The sequence below is a fragment of the Cebus imitator genome, unplaced genomic scaffold, assembly GCF_001604975.1.
Source record: "Cebus imitator isolate Cc_AM_T3 unplaced genomic scaffold, Cebus_imitator-1.0 Scaffold401, whole genome shotgun sequence".
NCBI classification, from domain to species: domain Eukaryota; kingdom Metazoa; phylum Chordata; class Mammalia; order Primates; family Cebidae; genus Cebus; species Cebus imitator.
In genome coordinates, this window is record NW_016107716.1 from 150,912 (window position 1) to 174,774 (window position 23,863).

General features: G+C 40.8%; 1 protein-coding gene across 3 annotated transcripts in view; it reads left to right on the forward strand.

Annotated features, from left to right (window-relative positions):
* Positions 1 to 11,981: 11,981 nt before the first annotated feature.
* FRMPD4 (FERM and PDZ domain containing 4) overlaps positions 11,982 to 23,863 on the forward strand; it is a 571,680-nt gene continuing 559,798 nt past the window's right edge. For 2 of the 3 annotated variants that reach the window (XM_017508807.1, XM_017508806.1), the window contains exon 1: positions 13,103 to 13,644. In XM_017508807.1, the coding sequence (XP_017364296.1) occupies positions 13,604 to 13,644 (41 nt within the window). In that variant the 5' untranslated portion in view covers positions 13,103 to 13,603. Of the gene's footprint in view, positions 12,398 to 13,102; positions 13,645 to 23,863 lie in introns of those variants that run through there. The other variant, XM_037731464.1, reaches the window with a different exon arrangement.

Here is a 23,863-nt window from a genome sequence, read left to right on the forward strand (position 1 = left end):
TAAATCACAAGAGTGAACTAAATATTTTATTCAGAATAAAATTCAAAATTATAGATTTTTTAAACAATCTTTCAAAATGTTTAGCAAAAAAGTATATTTAATGTGTGATGAGTATGCATTTTGATATGCTTCATATAATGAGGGGAGAGTGATGGATCTCCAAAGTGGAGTGCCCCTGAAGTGTAAAAGTGCTAGAAGATACACCTGTGTGGCTCACAGTGGTAGACACAGCAACTGGTACAATGCCTTCTATGTAATAAATGCTCAATATATATTTATTGAATGAAAGAATGAGTAAATCAAGGAATGTGCTCTACTTCCAAGCCCAATGCCCATTTAATTTCTTCTTTGCATGGTATGCTTTCCGGTGTGCAGATCAGCTGGGAATCTTTACATCCTCATTTCCATTGAGATATAGTGACCTTTGACAGCACTCCCACTGACTGGGTTCTTAAGTCACTGTGCAAGTAATGTCGTGGCAATCTTGAGAGAATGCCTGGGGCCCCAGAAGCTTTCTAAAAGCTGTCAGCTCTTCCAATAATTCCATACTGAGAGTTCAAAATTCTCCTCTGCTGTGTCACCACACTCTGATGCAGCTCTGATGCAGCTTTCATGTATGAGCCATTGTAGATTGTGTTAATTTTCTGGAATATTCTCCTGGAATCTGGACATCCTGAGGTATCAGTCACCTGGAGTTAGAAAGATACCCCTTATGTTTTAAAAAACTGGAATGAAACCACATCTGGAAGGCTTTCTGGAGGTGTTACCAGAAAGAAAGAATCTCATTATTGGCTGTTCTCAAACATACAAGAAGCCCAGAAAATGATACCCAGCATTACTTTTCTCACCAAGTAATCTTTCCATCTTGACAGTCAGCCTCTGATGGGCAATTGGGAGATTTCCTCTCCTTGGCTTCTTTCCCTTAATTTTTTATCCCTGGTCTTTATCTGGAGCCTTCTTGGCAAGCACACTGGGGTCAGGTGGATAGAGGCTGTCTTTCCCAGTTCTGTTATGGAAGGAATCCAATGCATCCCTCCAGACAGGGTAAAGTCCTCCACAGGAATAGATTTACATCCTTTAGTTTCTTCAGAGTGGAACAATTATAAGACTAACTTTCAACTTGCTGACATTCACATTCCCTTGTAATAAAAGTTCAAATGTTAGCTTTAGCAAACACAAAATCTCCCTTCTCCTATGTTGAAGAGGGCAAAGATTGAATGAGGTTAGGGGGACAGAACGCTCTGCCCTGCTCACTGAATGGCCCTGAAGAATCTAGTTTAGGGACTCTTCTCTTTTCCCCATTCTCCTGTCCCCTCAGCTTTCTCTCATCTTACCTGCAGTTTTATTCTAGCCCACTCAACAAGATCCACTCAGTTAACCCATCCCCAGAGTCCAAGGGCATCCCCAAGACCAAGAATGCATGAGAGAATTTACATCACTCCATATATCAGTCCCATAACAATTGAGATAACATTTTGCTTGATTACTTCTGGGCTATGGCAGACAGAGCCTCAGTAATAATACCTTGCAAGTGTAACATGTCTGTAATTAGACTGTCCTGTAATTAGGGAACTGACAACTTAGCCACAGCTTGTCACTAGCCAGTGACTCAGCAGGACACAGGAAGAACCATAGAGAAGGACATCTGTCTGCCAACTGATGGCAAGAATCCCAAGAGAAGCCAGGATGAATAGATAATAATAATAGCAAAAAGCCGGGGAGAGGAAAATTCTACGTTTCTTGGTCAGAGACAAAGCTGGTTCCTTGGGAAGAAAGGGACCATGAATCTCCCTCTATGCTCCTGCTCTGAGGGATAACATATGAGAGGTAGATTTTAGCGTCTCACAAAGCTAGGCACGCAGCTAAGGATGAATCCTAAATTTTGGTAGTGACTGCAGGAAAGGTGAAAGAGAGGTCCCACATCACAGGCAGACTGGACTGATGCCTCACAAAAGACCCCCCTGAGTGGTTCTGAGCAGGGAAGGGAATTTGATTTAATGAAATCAGCATTCTTCCTAGGGTACTAAGGAACAAGAGGACCAATCTTCTCTGTCATTCCCCTAAACCTGCTGCTTTTACTGCCCCCATGATTCATGTACTTTCCACTGGGTCTCTCCCACCACATGTGGGGATTATGAGAATTATAAATCAAGATGAGATTTGGATGGGGACACAGCCAAACCTTATCATTCTGCCTCTGGCCCTTCCAAAATCTCATGTCCTCACATTTCAAAACACAATCATGCCTTTCCAGCAGTCCCCCAAAGTCTTAGTTCCTTCCAGCATTAACCCAAAAGTCCTGTAAAATAAATAAATAAATAAATAAATAACAAATTAGTTACTTCCTAGATACAATGTGAGTACAGGCATTGGATACATACACTCATTCTTAATGGGAGAAGTTGGCCAGAACAAAGGGGCTACAGGCCCCATGCAAGTCTGAAATCTAATAGAGCAGTCATTAAACCTTAAAGTTCCAAAATGATCTCCTTTGACATCATGTCTCATATCCAGGTCATGCTGATGCTAGAGGTGGGCTCACATGCCCTTGGGCAGCTCTGCCCTGTGGCTTTGCAGGGTACAGCCTCCCTCCCAGGTGTTTCCACAGGCTGGCATTGAGTGTCTGTGGCATTTCCAGGCACACTGTGCAAGCTGTCGGTGGATATAACATTCCAGGGTCTAGAGGACAGTGGTCCTCTTCTCACAGCTCCACCAGGCAATGCCCCAGAGGGGACTCTGTGTGGGGGCTCCAATCCCACATTTCCCTTTTGCACTGCCCTAGCAGAGGTTCTCCATGAGGGATCTGACCATGCAGCATACTTCTGCCTATACATTCAGGCATTTCCGTTCGTCTTCTGAAATCCAGGTAGAGGTTCTCAAACGTCAGTTCCTGACTTCTGTGCACCTACAGGCTCAACACCACATGTAAGCTGCCAACTCTTAGGGCTTATACCCTCTGAAGCAATGGCCTGAGCTATACCTTGGTCCCTTTTAGCCATGGCTGGAGCTGAAGCAGCTAGGATGCAGGGCATCATGTCCTGAGGCTGCACAGAGCAGGGGGACCCAGGGCCCTGCCCACAAAACATTTTTCCCTCCTAAGTCTTTGGACCTGTGATGGGAGAAGCTGCCATGAAGGTCTCTGACATGCTCTGGAGACAATCTCCCCATTGTTTTTTGGTGATTAACATTTGGCTCCTCATTACTTGCATAAATTTCTGCAGTGGGCTTGACTTTCTCCCCAGAAAATGGGTTTTTCTTTTCTATCACATTGTCAGGCTGCAAATACTCGGCTTCCCTTTTAGACATAAATTCCAATTCCAGATTATGACTTTGTAAATGCATGAAACTGAATGCTTTTAAGAGCACCCAATTCACCTCTTGAATTCCTTGCTGTTTAGAAATTTCTTCTGCCAGATACCCTAAATCATCGCTCTCAATTTCAAAGTTCCACAGGTCTCTAGGGTAGGGGCAAAATGTTGCCAGTTTCTTTGCTATAGCATGGGAAGAGTCGCCCTTATTCCAGTTCCCAACAATTTCCTCATCTCCATCTGAGACTACCTCTGCCTGGACTTCATTGTCCATATCACTATCAGCACTTTGGTCAAAGCCATTCAACAAGTCTCTAGAAAGTTCCAAACTTTCCTACATCTTCCTGTCTTCTTCTAAGTCTTCCAAACTGTTCCAACCTCTGACTATTAACCAGTTCCAAAGTAGCTTCCACATTTTGAGGTATCTTCATAGCAGCACCCTACTATTTGTGGTACCAATTTGCTGTATTAATCCATTCTCATGCTGCTATGAAGAAATACTCAAGACTGGGTAATTTATAAAAAAAAATAAGTTTAATCGATTCACAGTTCTGCATAACAGAGGAAGCCTCAGGAAACTTGTAGTCATGGCAGAAGGGGAAGCAAATAATCCTTTCCAAGGCAGCAGGACAGAGAAGTGCCAAGCAAAGGATGGAAAGCGCTTTATAAGACCATCAGATCTCATGAGAACTCACTATCATGAGAACAGCAAGGGGGTAACTGCTCCCATGATTCAGTCACCTCCCACCAAGTCCCTCTCACAACACAGGATTATGGAAACTATAATTCAAGATGAGATTTGGGTGGTAGCACAGCCAAACTATATCAGCTCCCCTTCTTTGGGAGACTTCTCCTATTTCCAGGCTCAGTATAGCTCCTTCCTTTGAACAAAATTCATGGCTAGCCATCCTCTTATCTCCACCTCTCACAGTTTGCTCAGACCCATGGACATTATGCTGAGTGAGGTAGCTCTGCTATAGTTGAAAACTTAGTAAATTGGAAATTAGGATACATGTGTTTGAGGACTTCTACTTTCAGTTTGCTTGTTGTTTGGTCTCTAGCAAATCATTTAACTTCCTAGGACCTCAGTATTATTATTTGTAAATTAGAGGCAATAATTCCTGTCCCATATGATTATTGTAAAGCCTGATATGACACATGCAGAAACCTTCTAAACTTTAAAGCATTATACCAATGTGGGGCATCATAATGATTATCTATCTTATACTCTATTTATTTATATGGTTGCCTTATTAAATCTCTCTATAGGTTTTTGAGAAATAATGTTATTCCATCCTCTCACAACTAATTGTTAACCCTCTGCATCAATTAGGCGTTCATTCAGCTGCAAGTAACAAAATACCTGATTATCTTTGGCTTAAATGGAAAAAGAGAGAGAGGAAGAGAGAAAGAGAGAGAGAGAGAAGGCAAGGGTAGGGAAGATTAATTATCTCATAAAATGAGAATCTGAAGGACAACATTCTAAGTTGTTCTTTGACTTAACAATACATTCCAGGGCCAAGCCCCCTGGCTTCTACCCCACTGTTTTCAACACCTTGACTTTTGATTTTCATGCCTGTTGCCTCATGGTTGCAAGATGATAGATATAGCTTAAGGCTTGATGACCTCATTTAGAGACAGGAAGCAGTAAGGTGGAAGGGAGTACTGGATACTGGATGGGAAGTGGGTCCTCAGGTGGTTTTGAGAAGAAACTTCATTTCCACATGAAAAGAGTAGGCACCAGTGTGTGCTACAGTCCTTGAGGACAGGCGTCAAGTCTTCATCTTCATTCCCTCTCCACAATGCCTAGTATATAGTAGATAGCATAGGTAGATGTTCAATAAATATTAATTGAATGAATTAATAAGTAAAATAATAAATTAATTTATGAATGAGACTTCAAAAATCTGAAATAACTGATCTCAAGTCTGCTGTTTTTGTACATACATCTTCCTTAAAGTTCACCCTTATAATAGTCTTCAGGACTAGAGCAATTTATCCATCAAGCAGAAGTGCTGTTATTCAACATGATTTGATTAGTTTTTGTCTAGTCGGGGGGCCAAGGTGAAGGAACATTATGTCAGAAAGACAGCATAAAAGTGAGTCCGGATCTGAAAGGTTTAAAATGAGTTTGAAATATTAAAATATGTCTCAGACAAATATGAAGCTTTATAGGTTTTTTGAATGTTGCATAAGAATTCAAAATATTGTTACAGGGTATGTCACATTAAGAATTCATAGCCTGAAAATTATACACTAGCAGAATCTTTTAAATGACCTCCTCCCCGTGCCTTTCCATACCTCATCAGACAAGAGGAGATTCAGTGGGAAAGCAGTAATTATAATCCTACATTGGCAGACTTTTGGTATGTGCCTGAGGAGAATGGGTGAGGGAGGGTGGGGATAAAGAAAGAAAGGAAGTTAAGTGACCTAATAAGGCCCAGGGAAAGGCCCATATAGCAAATGTCTTTTTAACCTTGAATAAAGGTCAGCTGCTAGGGGGTTGAGCTAATCATTGTCTATTTTATAGATATACAGTTGACTGGTAAAAGTTTCTGATATTGAATTTGTTCCTATAGAACATAGTCTTCTTGATTACAGAATTACCAATGTATATAGAATCTCAAACTATTATACATCTCTTGGTCCTTAGGAAGATTCACTTGTGTATCTGCATTGCATCAGAAGGGGAAGGAAACGAGAAAAGGACATGCACATTTATTTTTACCTATAAAGCTTACAAATGAGGAAGTTAACAGTAAGAAAAGTTAAATGATTTCTTAGGGTCACTTGTATTTACAGATTTTGGAATCATACCAAGAAATCCTGGTGCCTATCTGTTGCTCTTTCTTATGCCCCATATGGCATTTAAAATTTTTGAATCTCCCTTAGAACAATCAAATATGAGAGAAAAAGAAACTGAATTATACTGGTAGAATTTTAGACATTTTGATTCCACAAATCTATATTCAAAAGTTCCCCTTATGATGCTAGATAAATCCCCAGGAAACAATGCTTCTTATAATGATCCTCATACTTAGTAAGAATTATTGTCATCACTTAGTTTTTCTGGTCTCACCTTTTGTCATCCCTAAAATGTGATAATAATAAGTTTCCTCTCTAACTTACAGGACAATTTCCAGATATAAAGGAATAAAAACGTTTAGAAAACTCAAAACTTACAAATGTACAGTAATGATTCATCTCTTTATTGAATACTGATGAAAACAATAATATTTGAAACCAATTTCTCTGGCTCTCCAACTCCTAGTCCCTCTCCCAGCCTATAGAATATTAAGACATGCACACAAGGTGAAAAGTAACAAAAGAAGGGACAATGAGGGAAGCAGGGAGAGCAGCTAGTAAGCCATTGCAATTATCCAGGAGAGAGACAATGGAGGCTTGAATGTAAGTGGTTGTGGTGGAGTTGGGAGGATATATAAATAATGCGGATCTATTTTGGAGGTCAGTCTGAATGATTTGATGATCAGTTTTAGGTGAGGTTTAGGAGGAAAAAAAAAAAGTTAAAAGTGGCTCCTGGATTTTGGAGCTAAGCAACTAGAAGGATGGAATTGGCATTTCCAGGGATGGAAAAGACTATATGCAGGAGTCTTCTCTATGGGAATTGGTTTTAGGCTATGTTAACTTCAAGGTACCTATTAGACATTAGATGGAAATGTTGAGTGGGTGGTCTGGATCTAGGCCAGAGACAGAAATGTGGGATTTGTCAGCATATAGATAATATTAAGCATCATAAAACTCAATGTTGTCACCTAGGAAGTAAGCCGAGATACTTAAAGAGAAGAAACTAGCTGAACTCTGGCACATTCCAGTGTTTAGAGGTTGGCAAGATGACATACAGTGATAGAAGAGTAACAAAGAAAATACTAAGAAGAAGCAAACAGCAAGGAAGGAAGAAAACCACGAGATGTGGTGTCCCCAAAGACATGTGAAGAAAATATTTAAAGGAAGAGAGAATGGTCAACTGTGTCGATAGGGACTGAGCATTGGCTGTTAGATTTTGCTACGTGGAGTCCCTGGTTACACTGACAAGAACAGTTTCCATGTAGGGTATCACCTTGTACTCTGATTGTAAGGGTTAAAAGAAAACATGGATGGAGTAGATTCAACATACAGTAGGAGACAGCAAATGGAGAATTTTTGGAGATTTGCCATAAAGGCAAGCAGAAAACTGGGATTTAGCTGACAGGAGATGGGGTGGGAGTTAGGAGATATTTTAAAGATTGGATAAAGAGCATCATGTTTGAATGCACATGGGAATGGTCCAACAGTTTAGCATAAAATTAAAAATAAAACACTGATATAGGAAAAAGAGACAGTAAGTGCTAGAATGAAGGCCTTGAGCAGGCAAGAGAGAGGAGAATCATAGGAGGGTTAGCTTTCAGAGCATTGGAGGTTATTAAGAGGAACAGGAGGAAAGGCAGAGGACTTTAGCCAGAGGGAGAGAAAACTCTTCTGGTTTCTAAAAAATTATTTTATTTTATGTTAACTTTTAGAGATGGGGGTTTCACTATGTTACCCAGCCTGGTCTCGAACCCCTGACCTCAAACAATCCTCCCACGTCAGCTTTCCAAAGTGTTGGGATTTCAGGCCTGAGCCAGTGTACCCAGCCAAACCCTTCTGGTTTTTGTATGTTCTATATCTGGAAAAGGGAACCATGGTATTTCTTTATTTTTTTTCATATAGGGTCTCACTCTTGCTCAGGCTGGAGTGCAGTAGCATGATCACAGCTCAGTGCAGCCTCAACCTCCTGGGCTCAAGTGATCCTCCCACCTCAGCCTCAAAAACTGCTGGGATTATAGGCATGAGTCACCACATGTGATCGAACCAGTGTATTTCATAAATAATACAAATAAATTAGTTTTCTCTTATTCCTCTCTTTCCCTACCACGCACATCTAACCCATCACCATTTCCTGTTCAAAACATATCCTGAGCCTGGCTACTTTTCACCACTTCCTTGTCATGTCCTCTCTGAGCTGCTGCCAGCTCTTGCCTGGATTCTTGCAGCAGGCTCCTAAATCAGTAATTTCCCTGCCCTCACACTCATTTCCCTCAAGAGCGGTCATTCAAAACATAAGTCAGATTTGGCCACTTCCATGCTAAAAATCCTCATATGCCTTCCCATCTTACTTTATCAGTCAGACAGCTGATACTGGCGTATTATGCCCCATGTGATCTCACCCTTCTTGCCCTGCAAATTCACTCACTCTCACTTCATTTAATACATTACTCTTCAGTCACACTGGTTGCCTTCTGATTCTTCAAACATACAATCATTGTTCCCGCCTCAAGGGCTTCATCCTTGTTTTATCCTTGTTGTTCCTTCTGCATGGAATGCTGTTCCATAGGAATTTTGTGTGGCAGCCTCCTTCCTGTTCTTCGTATTTCAGTTTAAATGTCGCCTACTTATAGAAGTCTTCCTGAACCACTGAATAGCAAATAGCCTCCTAGCCACTCCCTTTCCATCAGAAGAATTTTAATTCTCTGCACATTGCTATCTGCTATTTTCTTGTTCATGACAATTTCTGATTTTGTTGTTTATCATCTATCTCCTCTTTGAAATATAAATTCTATGAGAGCAGAGACTTGCCTTGTTGCTGAGTCTATTTCCCAGTGCCTAGAATGGTGCCTGGTACATAGGAGACAGTCCATAAATATTTGTTGATTGAACGGATACCTTGATGTTATTAATTTACTTCTGTTTTCAGGACTGAGACCAGATGGTCGAGATACTATAGTCCAGCTGAGAAATGCTTGGGGCTCTCTCTACTGTGATTTGCAGCAAAAGAACCCTCAGCTGCCATCCTACATGGAACATCTGGCCCAATAGCAGATTGCTAACACCAGCTTTAGATAAGGCCTTAACAATGATGAAGAAATTCCTCATGCTTCCTCCTGAGAATCCTCCAGGGCATAAAAGATACCACAGCTTAGGGCTTTAGTAACAGCCCAGGCAAGAAAGCGTTTGATTTTGAGGCAAAAGTGCCCACCTCTGATTAATCAAAGCAAATGTTGGGCCTCCAAAGTAGTCATTTTAGAGGCTGAAACTTTTCCTACCAGTACTGCCAGGTCTGTAGACAGTTGTGGAAATCCTTCTAGAGCTAACATTCATGTACCTCAACTCATATGTAGCCAACTATAAACTGGTGCCCAACTTTAAGTGCTCATTTTGTATAAGGTAGAGATGTATTATCATTTCCATTTTACAGCTGAGGAAACTGAGTCTCAGAGAAGTTATAGGACTTTCTCTGCATCTCGTGACCCTGAATGTTTTATTCATGAATACTTTCAACAGTGTTTGAAAGTGTGTCTGGTTTTCAGAAATGACCAAATGTCACTTGAGCCGAAGTAAAGCAAATTAAGTAGATTCTCAAGGTTGGATAATTAAGTTTCTGATTAGTAAATCCCTACAAGCTCTAGAAGGAGACTTAAAGATTATCCAGGTTGATAAGAAAAGTTCAGACAACCACATATGTACTCAGGATTCCACTTTTTGGCTTTTGTTTTAGGCAGATCTATTTCATGCTAAATAAATCTATCCTAACCTTTGCAGCATATGCCTGTCACGGACAGGGGACAGGGCTGAGAGACCGACTACTTCAATCTCTGCCCCTCTGCCAAGATGGCTTAAAGATAAAATCTCACTGTGTTAGCATGTTTCAAGGGCTCTTTTGTTCTTCCATTGTTATATTAATGAGAAACAAAGGAGGACGGGTGGAATCTCTTTGCTTTAGAAAACAATATCAATCCATTAGAAAACATACTAAATAATTACTATATGAGAGGTGTGTAAAGACCTGTAGAAGTCAGTCATTTCCCTTAATAGCTATTATGCTGTGGAGAGATGGCATCTGCACCATTTATAACAGTAGCGCACAAATTGGCACAGGGAGAAGGCCAACAGCAAGCTGTTCCAGGTAGACCAGATGTCTTGAAGGGAGGCGCTCTCTCTCTCTCTCTCTCCCTCTCTCTCTCTCTCTCTCTCTCTCAGTAAACACAATGTCTATTTCCTGTCACTTTCACTGTTGAATAATTAGCTATTTAATATCTGGAATAATTCTTGATAAATAGAGTTATGCTTTTAAAAAGAGCATCCCAACTGTTCTGTTCTCAGAAGGAAGCACTTTTTCAAAATACATTCTCCAAAGGCAGTATTTTATCCCGTTTTCCCAGTCATGAGGTGGTATTGTGCTGCCAGATGTTGACTCAGAGATGAGGGAATGGGAACCTGTTGGTGGCAAATCTCTTTGGGGAAAGATAGAAAAGGTGAAGGGAAAAAATAACTAGAGAATCTAAGAAGGCCTTTGTTGCCATCATTAACACTCAGTCCAAAGTAGGTTGAAGGATTCTGGGTACATGGATGGGTAGGGAGAGGGACAGACATAAGCCATGAAGTCATACGGAGATCAGTACTCACTGGGGATACTTGGCCAGCTTTGATTTGGCTGTGACTCCAATGGGCATATGATTTGTTCATTAACAAATATTTCTTAAGTTACTTCTACATCTGGGAAAGTGGTCTAGGCATTGGGGATCCATCAGTGAAAAACAAAAACAAAACAAAACAAAAATCTCTGCCCTTGTGGAGCTCCAGAGGGAGATTCAGACAAAAAAAAATCCTAAAGATAAAAATAAATTATATAATGTGCTAGTGGGTGATAAGTGCTATGGAAACAAGAAAAAAGAATAAAACAGTTAATAGGGACTTGGAGTCCAGGGTGTGAGAGCCTTTTGCAATTTTAAACAGGTTTTTTAGAGGGGGCTTTTTGGAAATGGTATTGGTGCATAGATTTGACAGGGTGGAGAAGCCAGCCATGCAGATATCCCAGGGAAGAGCATTCCAAGCTGAGGGATCAACCATTGCAAAGAGCCTAAGGTGGGAAGATACCTGTGGAGTTTGAAGAACAGCAAGGAGGCCAGAATTGCTGGAGCCCAGTGAATGTATGTGTGTGTGGGAGGCAGGCCTCGGGATGGGGGATGAGGAGCAACAGAGAAAAAGGGGAGAGGGAGGTGGGCAGTAATAGTTGAGGTAAGAGAGATCAAAGAATGAGGGACCTAGGGTCTTGCTGGTCCTTGCAGGAGTGCAACTTTAGCTTGACAGAGAATGGAGAGCTCCTGCATAGTTTAGATCAGACAAGTAACCTTATGTGATCCATATTAAACACACACACACACACACACACACACACACACACACACACACACACAACCGTCTCTTTGTCTCATATGTTGAGAATAGATTAAGGCATAAAAATAAAAGATTTCTCTTTTCTAAACATACTGCCTTACTTATATGACAGGGTTGCTATGAGACTCCAATGCAAAAAAAAAATTATTTTAAAAATTACAAAGCACAGTGCAGACCCAAACTATAATTATTTTACAAACAATAGAGTTCAAAAGCCAAGGTCTCTCTCGCCTCTTCTGATCCTTGACTAGTAACTGTATTCATGCAATTAAACTAGCCTGTGTAAAAGAAGCTGCAGGAAAATTGATAACTGTGTATTCAAAAAAATGTAATTTTATGCCTGAGTTTTAAGTCATTTAGATTTTGCAGATTGCTATTTATTTTATGTTGTTTTTGAAAGAAATGCTTAAAAAAAACAACAACAACGTTACAATGCGTTAGTACTAGGCTTGAATACTGAAGACTTTAAATTTAACAACACACCAGGAGAGGAGCAGAAGTGTGGGAACTTTAAACCTATTTCCTTCTTAATCCCTTCAGAGAGCTAGACTGGAGCAGTGGCTGGATCTTCCAACGTTTCTGGGGGTGCTCTCTGTTCTTTGCGGTGGCCCTGCCGCCAGGTGAACGCTGCCGGTGGGAGAGCACACACTTAGTGCGGCCAGCTGACCTTCACAGTCTGGGGGGAAATTTTAAAGGATTGTGGAGAAGAGGCCTTGAGACTCCAAGAGGAAGAGGAAAAGGGGGCCCAATGAAGCCTGAGCCACCCAGGAGGTAGAACTGAGTTAATTTAATAGGGCTGATTATCCAAGGTAATTATGTAAAAGAGAAGGCTAGGAGGAGTTCTAGATGGCTGCAACTTGGAGTTTACTCTGCCTAAGGTGAGTGTTTATGTTTCTGTGTTTTTGCTTCTCCGGCAAGGTTTTGTTTTGTTTTGTTTTTTTCTTCCTTGTTCCCTTCACCTACGGCTCAGTTTGCAAAAGCAGCTCGCTCTGCATGCCAGACCCCATTCTCATCCTCCTCTTCCCTTAGATAACGAGCCGGCTTAGAATTAGCCTCCGCATCACGGGCTTCTGGGACCCTCCGCTCTATGCCCCTCAAGGAGGGAGCAGCTGTGTTCATCCCCCTACCCGCAAATGCCTCGGGTTCTTATTCGGCCGACACTCCCGCGGTGCTGCTGTCCAAAGACACACCTTCCTAGCCAGCCCAGTGGTCACGTCTCGCCAACGCGGTTCGGGAGAAGCAGTGGGAACTCTGCGCTCCCCAAATCTAACCCGCTGCGCTGGGCATCTCCCTTCCCTTTCCCTTGACAAACGACCCAGCCTCAATCATCCCTGCTCCTTCCGATTGCTAGTTTTGTTTACGGAGCAAACCGAGGCTTTAGGCAACCTGCGGTTGCACGGCTCTCTTTCGGCTTGGAGAGGGAGGGGTAGCGTTCTCAGTTCTCCAGTGTGCCATAGACTGTTAGACCAGATCCTTCAGATCTGGAGGCACGCGCAGCGGGTGACAGGAGAGTGCCCCCTCCCCCCGGGCGGGTGGGGGTGGGGAGAGGAGTCGGGACTTGGCTTGGGGAAGGAGGCAGGGAGGCAGCTGCAGTACTGCGAGGGGTGCGTGCGCGTGTGCCCAGCTCGCCTGCCGCCTCCTGGCTCCGTCTGCGCTCCTCCGTGCGCGGGGCACGGGGTTCCGAGGGCCGGGAAGCCAGAGCAGCGCCTCTCGCCCAGGCCTCGCTTCCCTGGACGCCCAGCCGTTCCCGGGGCCAGAGCGCACGGGGCGGGGCGCGAGACCCGGGCCGCGCTCCCCGCCCCCCGCCTCTCGCGCCCTGCCTGGCTCCCTCTCCGTTGAGTTTTCCTGCTGCGGGTGCCCATCAATGGTCCTGCTCGGGGATGCACACGCAGCTCGCGGCCGGAGGGGGGTAGTAGCCGCCGCCTCCAGGTGCAGGCTCTCCCGGGCCGCCGCCGCCACCCGCTGTCGCCGCGACTCGAGCCCCAGGCGCACTGAGGTCCTGGCCATGGGGCTGCCGAGGCTGCTGTTGCTGGCGTGAGAAGGGGCAACGGAGTTGTCGCGCTCGGGGGTCCCCGGCTGTCTGCATGGATGTCTTCAGCTTTGTGAAGATTGCAAAGCTCTCGAGGTAGGGGCTGCGCGGGTTCCGTTTGCACTCAGGGCCGCTGCCGCCAGCAAGTTGGTACCTTATTTTTCGAGAGGCTGGGTAGAAGCAAAAGCTGGAAAGCGCGGCGGGGTTTAAGATAAGACTGAAACGAAGTGGCCAGGGGCTGCCACGTTCAACTTATTTCTCACTGACTGGTGAGGCTTGTGTAGCCACGGGTGTAGACCACACACAGAGAGGTACACACACGCCCTCACCAACACGCCGATATTCACGACAGTTTGTTTTCCCTAAGGAAAAGCCCCAGTAGTGCTTGGGGTCCCATGTATAATTCAGGGCTAAGAGAATGTGGTTGTAATTGCTACTGCTAGGGAAAGCCAGAAGTGCTTGGAGCTTGGGTGCCTGCCTTTCAAGAGACCAAAAGTGCTGCTCTTCCCCCCACTCCTAAATTAAACCTCCACACCCCCATAAAGTCAGCTCCTAGGCTGACCAGGTGCTCCCAGTGGTAACCTAGATGGTGAGGTAGTGGAGATAGAAAAGAAAGACTTTCAGCCTTTTTTTTTTTTTAATCCCCCGTAACTATATTCTTAAGCCTTGAAAGATTTAGAAATTTTCTTCTAAGTGGCCGTGTTGTTAAAACAGTAGCTAAAACTAAATCATCAATTCAGACAGATTTCTTGAATAGTAGTGATAAAGGAGGAACATTTCTACACTTGGGCCGTCTAGGTGTTGCCTGGCCGGAGCACTCCTCCGGGTCTTCTACCCTGCTTATGCTTCCAAAATCTTCACTGGAGCCAGAGTAAGGTCTGTGGTTCTTGCTGTGTGGCATTAACTGGGAAGAGCCAGATAGGACTGGTCTTAGAAAACCGTCCCCAACCTTCTCTGCCCCTGAAGTTCTTTATAGCAGTTACTACCAGGACATAGGAGGTAGACAGTTGGGTTTTTCAAGGATGTAGCCTAAAAACTTACTTGCAATATGGACAGAAAAATCCCAGGTTTTCCTTCAGTCCTGAGTATCAGAGAAAGATGTGTTGATTGCATCAGGCAGAGATGAGCAGCTTCCAATAGCCCGAGGTAGAAATGTGTGTTGATTTTGTTTTATTAAATTCCATTTAGGCCACTTCAGAAAGGTTATGTTTGGATGTTGCCATTCTTTCCTACATCTACAGGTCTTTGTTCTTCCTGCCCATCTCCACCTTCCCTCTCTACTAACATGGGCCAGTCTTCATGCCACAAGCAGATTTCCCCAGGGAGACAGGCCCAGCACAACTTACTCTAGGTAGACTGGAGATACACAGTTGATGGGTAAATACCTTTGTCTTAGAGCAGCTGAAGAAGAGGTGTTGTCGTGCAGATCAGAAGACTGATGTGTTAAGCAGTGGTTGAATGTGGTGTGGCAAATTGTTTGCTTTCAAGCTGATCTTATAGAGGGCCATTGCTTCACACCACTTTTCTATTAACTTCCTGCATGCTTCTGCCTAGGGCTAGTTTCTAAACAGCTGTCAAATAATGAAGCAGCTGTGGGCAAGTTTAGCGATTGAGTGGTACCCTCTGTGTGATGGACAGAGATACCGCTAAAGGGAAAGGGAACTTCAACGAACAGTATAGTTCAAAGTAACTAGGATACTTTTTGGTGGCCTCAGATGCTAAAAACAGATTAACAAAACATCTAGAGCGTTTATTTAGTCCTTAAACTTAGGAGCTTTGGAGAAGACTGTGTCATTGAAAAGATGTTTTATATTCTTTTTACTAAATTCTAGGATGCCTACCTGATATTCACAAATCTGAGTTTTATGCAAAACTCAAGCCAGGCTGTGGAGAGATTAGTATCTTATTTTAAAGAGAGTTTAAAATTTAGTAAATGAGTGTGAGTTTCACTTTCTATCCTTCATGTGATCGAGTAGAGTGTTTATTATAAAGACAGAAGGTGCAAATGTTCTGAGCTGATGTGCCGATTAAGAAGTCTTCCATCCATAGCATCCTTCCTTTTCCTTAGTGTGAGCACAAGGATGGTCCCTAAGCTGAGATAGAAATACCTTTAGAGGGTCATCAGCATGTAAAAACACATGTTTGCAGTTGCTTATTTTGCCTTGGGAGGAAGAAAATCTTGTATATGTTTTAAACACTGTTACAGAAATCAAGTTCTTTTCTCAAAGGTGAAGTATAAAAGTGCTTATACTGCAGGATTTTCCTGATTTCAGAATGGATAATCTTCCTAAAGGATTTAGCTTTGATCAGTGTGGTTACTTGAGTGCTTAAAATTCTCTTGGTTTAGAGGCAAACACATGTAGTTACCCTGGGTCTTGGCCTTGCCTTTGGTTCCTGCAAACTTGAGTTTCTAAATGTTAATTCAGAAAGCATATATTGGAAGCGATATTTGCTTAGTGTTCTGTGAGTAAAGACAGTGTAATTACAGAGAATTCCAAGAGAATATTAATCGACACTGGAATAAGTAAACTGCAAATTTTGACTTTTTAAAGTGTCTACATTTAACTACTTCCAGAATCTAAGCCCTTGTAATCGTGGGAAAAATCAGAATGCACATTGCCCCTCAAGAACCCAGTACCATTAAAAAAAAAATTGCTGCCAACTGTTGGAATAGCTGGCAAGTAGTTGGGACCCTTTATATCATCTGTTAGTTATGACCCTTGATTGCATCCTTCGTGGGTGGCACAGTGTGTCATGGTTCTATCTGGAAATGTTTTTTCCTGTTCTTCTAATTTTCTGGTTCTTAAACTGCTTGATAGTTTACATGCAGTTTTACTTCACTGTTTCCTTGGTAACAGTTCTATATCATTTTCCATCCTTGTAGATGAGAGCATTACAGATGATTGGTTTATAAACCAGTAATAGTATAAAAACAGGCATATATTTTTATTGTTACTGCTCTCTGTATTGACTATTTTATTTGTAAAACAGATGCATTCTTTCAAATGTTTTTGGAAGAATGCAGTCCAGTAGAAAAACATATGATTATACCCCTTTTGCCTGAGGGAGATGATTTAAGATCCAAAACTCATAGGTGTGTTATTAAATTGAATGATATGTTCATAGATTGAGTCCCTGATTTGACTTCTTTAAGCAAAATGATAGACTTGATGATAAAGATTGAGTCCCCGTTATTGATATGAAGATGATTTCTATAGCAGTAGGTAAATTTGGGGAATGCTTTATTTTGCATTTTCTTATAGTTGCATGAGTTATTTTGTGGTATGTAGCAGTGACTAATATCTGTCATAATGAAGAATGCTAATTTTGTTACAAGTATCTTACATTTGAGGAAAAATACAAAATACGTGCGTATAATTTCCTTCGATTTTTATGTCAAATCCATTTAGATACTACTAAACTTCTTTTACCTTTACCTTGCTCAGAATTAAATATTTCCCAGGGAAAAGGGGAGGTTAAAGAAGTAATGCAAAAGGTCAAAGTTTTCCCATATCTGCTATTTTTATTCAGTAATTGTATTAATATTGCTGATAATAGTGAGCTCTGGAGGCTAACAATGAAAAACCTCCAAAGACTCTGGATTTGAATTTTATTAAAAATGCGACTTGCTCATCTTCTGAGTCCTTTCTAAGTTCTGCTGATTTTTGTAGCTGTCAGAAGGTGAAGTGATGAACAGTTTCATAACAGAACTAGATTCCTGTTTTAGGAATATTTAACTCTAGTTTCCCAAGGTTGCTAGTTTGAAGCTGTGAAAGTCTAGTTGCTCACAGTTCTGGGAAGAAGGCATGTAGTTCAGGCTTTGTACCATTTCAAGCAGCTTTCTCTTATTATCTGGGGCAAGTAAGTTTAACCTCCTTGCTATCAGAATTTGGTAAAGACTGTCAGCTGCAGTTAAACTTACTTGTACTTTAAATGCGTGACCTGGAAAGTTTCGCTTTCTGCTTATGGTCCTTCCAGCTGTTCATTCTCTCCCTTTATACACACATACACTGTTCAACTTCAGTACTTTGTTATTTCACTTGGGGTTAACCCTGGAAGTTTAGCTGTGAGAGAAGATATATTATTGGTGAACTAGAAATATATCTTTACAGAATGAACTTGAAATGACTGGTTTCACACTTAATAAGAAAACTCAAGACCACTTAAAAAATTTGTTGAAGCATACAGTCTTGAAATCTACCACCCTTACCATCAAATAATCTCAAACCTTGAAAGCTAATCATAGGAGGAAAAGAACATCATGAACAGGCTAAACCAGGGGTTGGCACATTGTGGCCTATGTGCCAAATCTGGCTTGCTGTTATGGCACAGACTGTGAGCAAAGAATGGTTTATTTTTAAATGGTTCAAAAAGATCAAGAAACGAATAATATAAAATCAAAATTTCATTCTCCATAAATAAAGTTTTATTGGAACGCATGTTCATCTATTTATGTGTTATCTATGGCTGCATTTGCCTGACAACAGCAAAGTCGAATAGATGCCACAGAGACCTTATGGCCCACAAAGCCTAAAATATTTACTCTCTGGCTCTTTATAGAAAAAGTTAACTGACCCTGAGTTAAACAATGCCTTTTCCTGTTTTCTCCTCTTTATCAGCACACATGTGGGCACACACATGTCAAATTGAACATATTATAATAAATACTTGAATTCACTGATGCACGTTGCCAACTAATATAGACCTTATCTTTATTGAAACTTCTTATCTCAAATTACTTACTGAACTGTTGGAAACTGACCAGTAGAAGTGGACATAATTGTCCTACTGGTTTCTCGAACTTGGGAAAATTATGCATGCTTATTCTTTGGTCACTAAGTTGACCTGATTTTGGGGGGGAGCTGGAGAATTACTTATTAGGGTGATGTCTGCCTTCCATAAACATCCAGTTCAAAATGGATGGAAAAAGAATGGGTGATACTACTTGTATAGCCTCAACCAATGTGTGCCGGTGAACTGATAATCAAGTCAACGGGAGAAAGCCTAGTATTTCCTTACAGTACACTTGAGCCATCTGGTCCTAATGGCTAATGACCTTCACTAATCTGTTTCCAAATGGAAATAAAACTAGATAAGTATATTTAGTTGTAGGCAGAGGAATGGAGGTAGGCTGTATCAATTTGGAGTTGAGTTTAATCTAACTTTCCTATGATTTGACTGAGAGCATTGTAATGAAAAACCATAGACTACCTTTAGTTATTTACAGCAAAAACATATCAAAAGTATGCTGCCTTGCTTCTGAGTAATTTAGGTCATTATGTACTTAAACTCTGAAAATTATCTCGAAGAAATCTAAACCTTAGTTTTAGATAACAAAGTTAGCATTCCCATTTTTTCCTTCCTGGCAAAGAGATGAAAAGGGTTTTCTGCCAGAACTGTTCTTTCAGAAATATATTTTCAGGTATGGTTTACAGAATTTGGCATAAGATAAATAGTCTATACTAAATAATTAGTGAGTGAAGTCATATGCAATTCATTCTAACATTTGTTGCAAACAAATTGTCATATTTGTTTAGCTGAACAATTATCGCGTCAGTACTTCTTTCTTGAATGTAAAGGAATACACATATTAAAAGTGAATAGCCTGCTCTTGGACTTGGTCTCAGAGAATAAACCTTTATTTTTGTTTTGACATTTGAAGTAGGTGTGTGTATATATATATATATATATATTTTTTTTTTTGGTAATTGATGGTTAAAAAGTCATCAACTTGTATTTATAAGGAGTCTCTGTTTTACTCCTTAAGCTCAACAAGTAAAGTTATGATAATATTAAAATGATTTTTTATAGATGTCAGTAAGTTTTTATTTTAGGAAGTCCTCTTTTTGAATGCTAGAAAAACACGATTATTTCTATGAAAGAAATGTTTCCAAAGTTTGAAAATGAAAAGTAATTTCCCTACAATTACAAATTACTGTAGGATTTTAATTTTTATTTCAGTTATTTTTTATAGGCTTTGTATGTTTTATGAGATTTGCTTAATTGAAAATAAGCACATGATTACCTGACAAAGATGAGGTTCAAAGAAAGCTGTAGGCAAAAGTTCATAAAACTAATGTTAAAATTTTCCGAATGAATGTAGGAATGAGTGTATTTTTCTATTGAACTGCCACAGCTATTTAACTGGTCAGAGACTGGTGTGGGGGAGAACACGCAGCCATCTGGCTAATTCAAAGCTGTTGTTTTGATTATACATTGATTTAAAAAAGCAAGCGAGAGAGAGAGAGAGAGAGAGAAAGAAATATCTAGGACTCCAATTACGAGAACCATTGTCAGTATTTGTCTCTTTTGAAATTCACGATCCTAGTCACCAGTCTTTACCCAAGTACAGGAGTGGTTAGCAGTCTCAGGTATACAGTGATGGAGTCTGGAATTAGTTTTAGTGTAAATCCCAAACATGCCCAAGTGAATTATGTCCCAAGGCAATGTCCCACTTTATGGACTATGGCCTGGGCTGGCAAATTATAACCTATCTGATGTGTTTAGTTATTTTAGAAAGCTTTATGGCCATTTTTATAAATAAAGTTTTATTTAAACACAGCCATGCCCTTTTGTTTCTGTACTATGGCTGCTCTTGTGAGAGTTGGACAGCTGTGTTGGAGACCACATGGCTTGCAAAATCTAAAATATTTACTCTCTGCCCTTTACATGGGTGGTTTACTGTTCTTTGATCTCTCTGCCTGGTACTCAAATTTCCCTTTGTGGCAGTCTGGGTGTCAGCCTCCTTTACTAGCAGGGGGAAGGATGGATACGGTTGGAAGTTCACCCTTTGCACAGTCAGGGTATACTTGTCAGCCTCCCTCTGGGGGACTTAAACGGTCAGTACTTACAATACCACTTATAGGTTAACTTAGAAGGTTTATAAAGTGAAAATTGGATCCTCTCTGTCCCCTCTGTCTACTTGTTTTTAAAGGCAAAATCCATCGTTATCTTTGCCCTTTTGGGTTTGACCCAATTCACTTGGTTCCTTTGAGAACCATATTTCTCGACATTTGTTATTCCACCTTTCCAGCCTTAACTTCCTATTCAACACCAAACACACATATGTATACACAGACACACACATACCCCTCCACCTCTAACCATGTTGAACTTTTTAGAAGTCCCTAAAAGCACCACACTCTGAGCCTTTGCATAAACCCTTCATTTTGTCTGGAACAATCTTTATCTTGCCTCCTTTACACCTGGAAAATTCCCATCTATCTTTTATGTTTCAGCTTTTAATCTAAGGTTGTTCCATGTCACCTTCTCCAACCTCCCAATTCTGGGTTAAATAGCTCATCTTTCATTAGTGAAGATAATTTCACTGCTTTAACAGATTAACCCCTCAGTTTTTAGTGGCTTATTTCTTGTTTGCTTGATGCACAAAACAGGTGTTCCTGATGGTGTGGGGGAGCTCTGCTATGTTCAGCCATTCTGAGAACCTGGATGGTAGGACTTTCTCATCTCCAGTACGATACCGAAGGTTGCCTAAACATCCATGTTCAGCTGACAGATGAGTGGTGAGAATGGTAGGAGATTGGGTACGAGGTTTTTAAGGGCCATGCCCAGAATTAAAGTATACCATTCTACCCTTATTCCATTAGGCAGAACTCTGACCCTATGTAACTGAGGCAAGCTGGGAAATTTAGTCCAAGTGTGCACCCTATCACCCTATCTATGCTGGACATCTCATGCCCTGCTCTTTTTATAACATTTCTTCATTATGTGGTAGACTGCACTTTGGTTCCCAATTATTAAATCTTCCCTGAGTCGAAGCCTTTTCTGTGTGACATTATAGCTCTACCTGCTAGAGGTGGAGGGTACTTCTTTGACTCATTGCTGTTGGGCTTGGCCAAGTGATTTGTTTTGGCCAAGGGAATATGGACAGAAGACAGGGTATCTGTTTTGGTAAAAGTGTTTGGTAGGAGAATGCCTTTGAGGCATTGTACATTTCTAAAAAAAAAAAAAAAAAAAAAAAAATAGCAAAAAGCTCTTAACATTGCTGTATGAAGAACTGCCTAGTTTAACCTGTTGGTCCTAGAAGCTAGTTTCACGTGGCTCAGCACCATCAGGCAAACCTGTGAACATGAAAACAGATGCTTATTCTTAAAAGACACCGTGTTATGCAGCATTGTTGTGGCAATGGCTGACTGGTATATATTGTATTATAAATGAGTCCAGTTTTGATCTGTGTCTCATTTATGAACTCTTCAAGGGCAAATCCCCTTGTATTAAACCTCCTTGGTTTATAGTAGATACAGGGGTGCCTGGTTTCATTGCACTTTGGTTTATTGGTGCCTTACAGATATTGCACTTTTTATGAATTGAAGGTTTGTGCCAACTCCACATCAAGCAATTCTATCAGCACCATTTTTTCAACAGCATATGCTCATTTCGAGTCTCTGTGTCATATTGTTCTTTAATATTACTATATCTGTTATGGTGATCTGTGATCAGTAATCTTAGATGTCACTACTGGAATTGTTTGATGTTACTATTGGAATTGTTTTGGGCTGTCATGAACCACACATATAGGACAGCAAACTTAACTGATAAATGGTATGTGTGTTCTGACTGATGTACCAACTAGCCATTCCCCCATGTCTCTCCCTCTCCTCAGTCTCTCCTATTCCTTGAGACATAACAATATTGAAATCAGGCCAATTAATAACCCTACAGTAGCCTGTAAGTGTTCAATTGAAAGGAAGAGTTGTGCATCTCTCACTTTAAATCAAAAGCCAGAAATAATCATTTGTTGTAGAAGGCTGAGATAGACCAAAAACTAAACCTCTTGTGCCAAACAGTTTGCCAAGCTCTGAATAGAAAAAAAAAAAAAGTTCCTGAAGGAAATTAAAAGTGCTACTCCAGGAAACACACAAATAAGAAAGTGAAACAACCTTATTGCTGATATGGAGAAAGTTTGAGTGGTCCAGATAGACGATCAAACCAGCCACAACATTCCGCTAATCCAAAGCCTAATCCAGAGCAACACTCCCTCTTAAATTCTATGAAGGCTGAAAAAAAAATGAGGAAGCTGCAGATAAAATGTTTGAAGCTAGCAGGAATTGGTTTGTGAGACTTAAGGAAAGAAATTGTCTCCATAACATGAAGGTACAAGGTAAAGCAGCAAGTGCTGATGGAGAAGCTGCAGCAAATTATCCAGAAGACCTAGCTAAGATCAGTGATAAATATGACTACACTAAACCACAGATTTTCAGTGTAGACTAACTTTCGATTGGAAGAAGATGCCATCTAGGATTTTAATGGCTAGAGAATAAAAGTTAATGTCTAGCTTCAAAGGACAGGCTGACTCTTTTGGGGGGCTAATGCAGCTGGTGACTTTAAGTTAAAGCCAATGTTAATTTGCCATTTCAAAAATTCTAGGGCCCTTAAGAATTATGCTAAATCTACTCTGCCTATGCTCTAGAAATGGAACAAGAAAGCCTGGATGCCAATGCATCTATTTACAGCATGGTTTACTGAATATTTTAAGCCCACTATTGAAACTTAATGTTCAGGAAAAATAGATGTCTTTCAAAATATTACTGTCCATTGACAATGTACCAGGTCATCCAAGAGCTCTAAGGGAGACATACAAGGAGACTAATATTGTTTTCATGTCTGTTAACACATGAACACAACATATCTTCTGCAGCCCAATGATCAAGGAGTAATTTTGACTTTCAAGTGTCATTATTTAAGGAAGTTGGCTGATCTGAAAGTAGTCAGTTATCTCAATTGACTGTTCACAGTCATAGGTTGAACTTTTTGTTCTACTCTTTTCCACATTCTCACTAATATACTTGACTAGTCTGAAAAAAAGAAATATATTTTGTATTGTTATAGCTGCTATAGAGAGTGATTCCTGTGATGAATTTGGGCAAAGCATATGGACAACCTTCTGGAACAGATTCACCATTCTAGATGCCATTAAGAACATTCACAATTTATGGGAGAAGGTCAAAATATCATTAACAGGAGTTTAGAAGAAGTTGATTCTAACCCTCATAGATGATTTTGAGTGGGGGTTCAAGACTTCAGTGCAGGAAGTAACTGCAGATGTTGTGGAAATAGCAAGAGAGCTAGACTTAGTAGTGCAGCCTAAAGATGGGACTGAATTGCTGCAATCTAATGGATTAAGGGTTGCTTCTTATGGCTGAGCAAATAAAGTGGTCTCTTGAGATAGATTCTACTCTTGGTGAAGGTGCTGTGAGCACTGTTGAAATAACAACAATGAATTTGAATTTAGAATATGACATAAACTTAGTTGATAAAGAAGCAGCATGGTGTGAAAGAATCAACTCCAACTTTT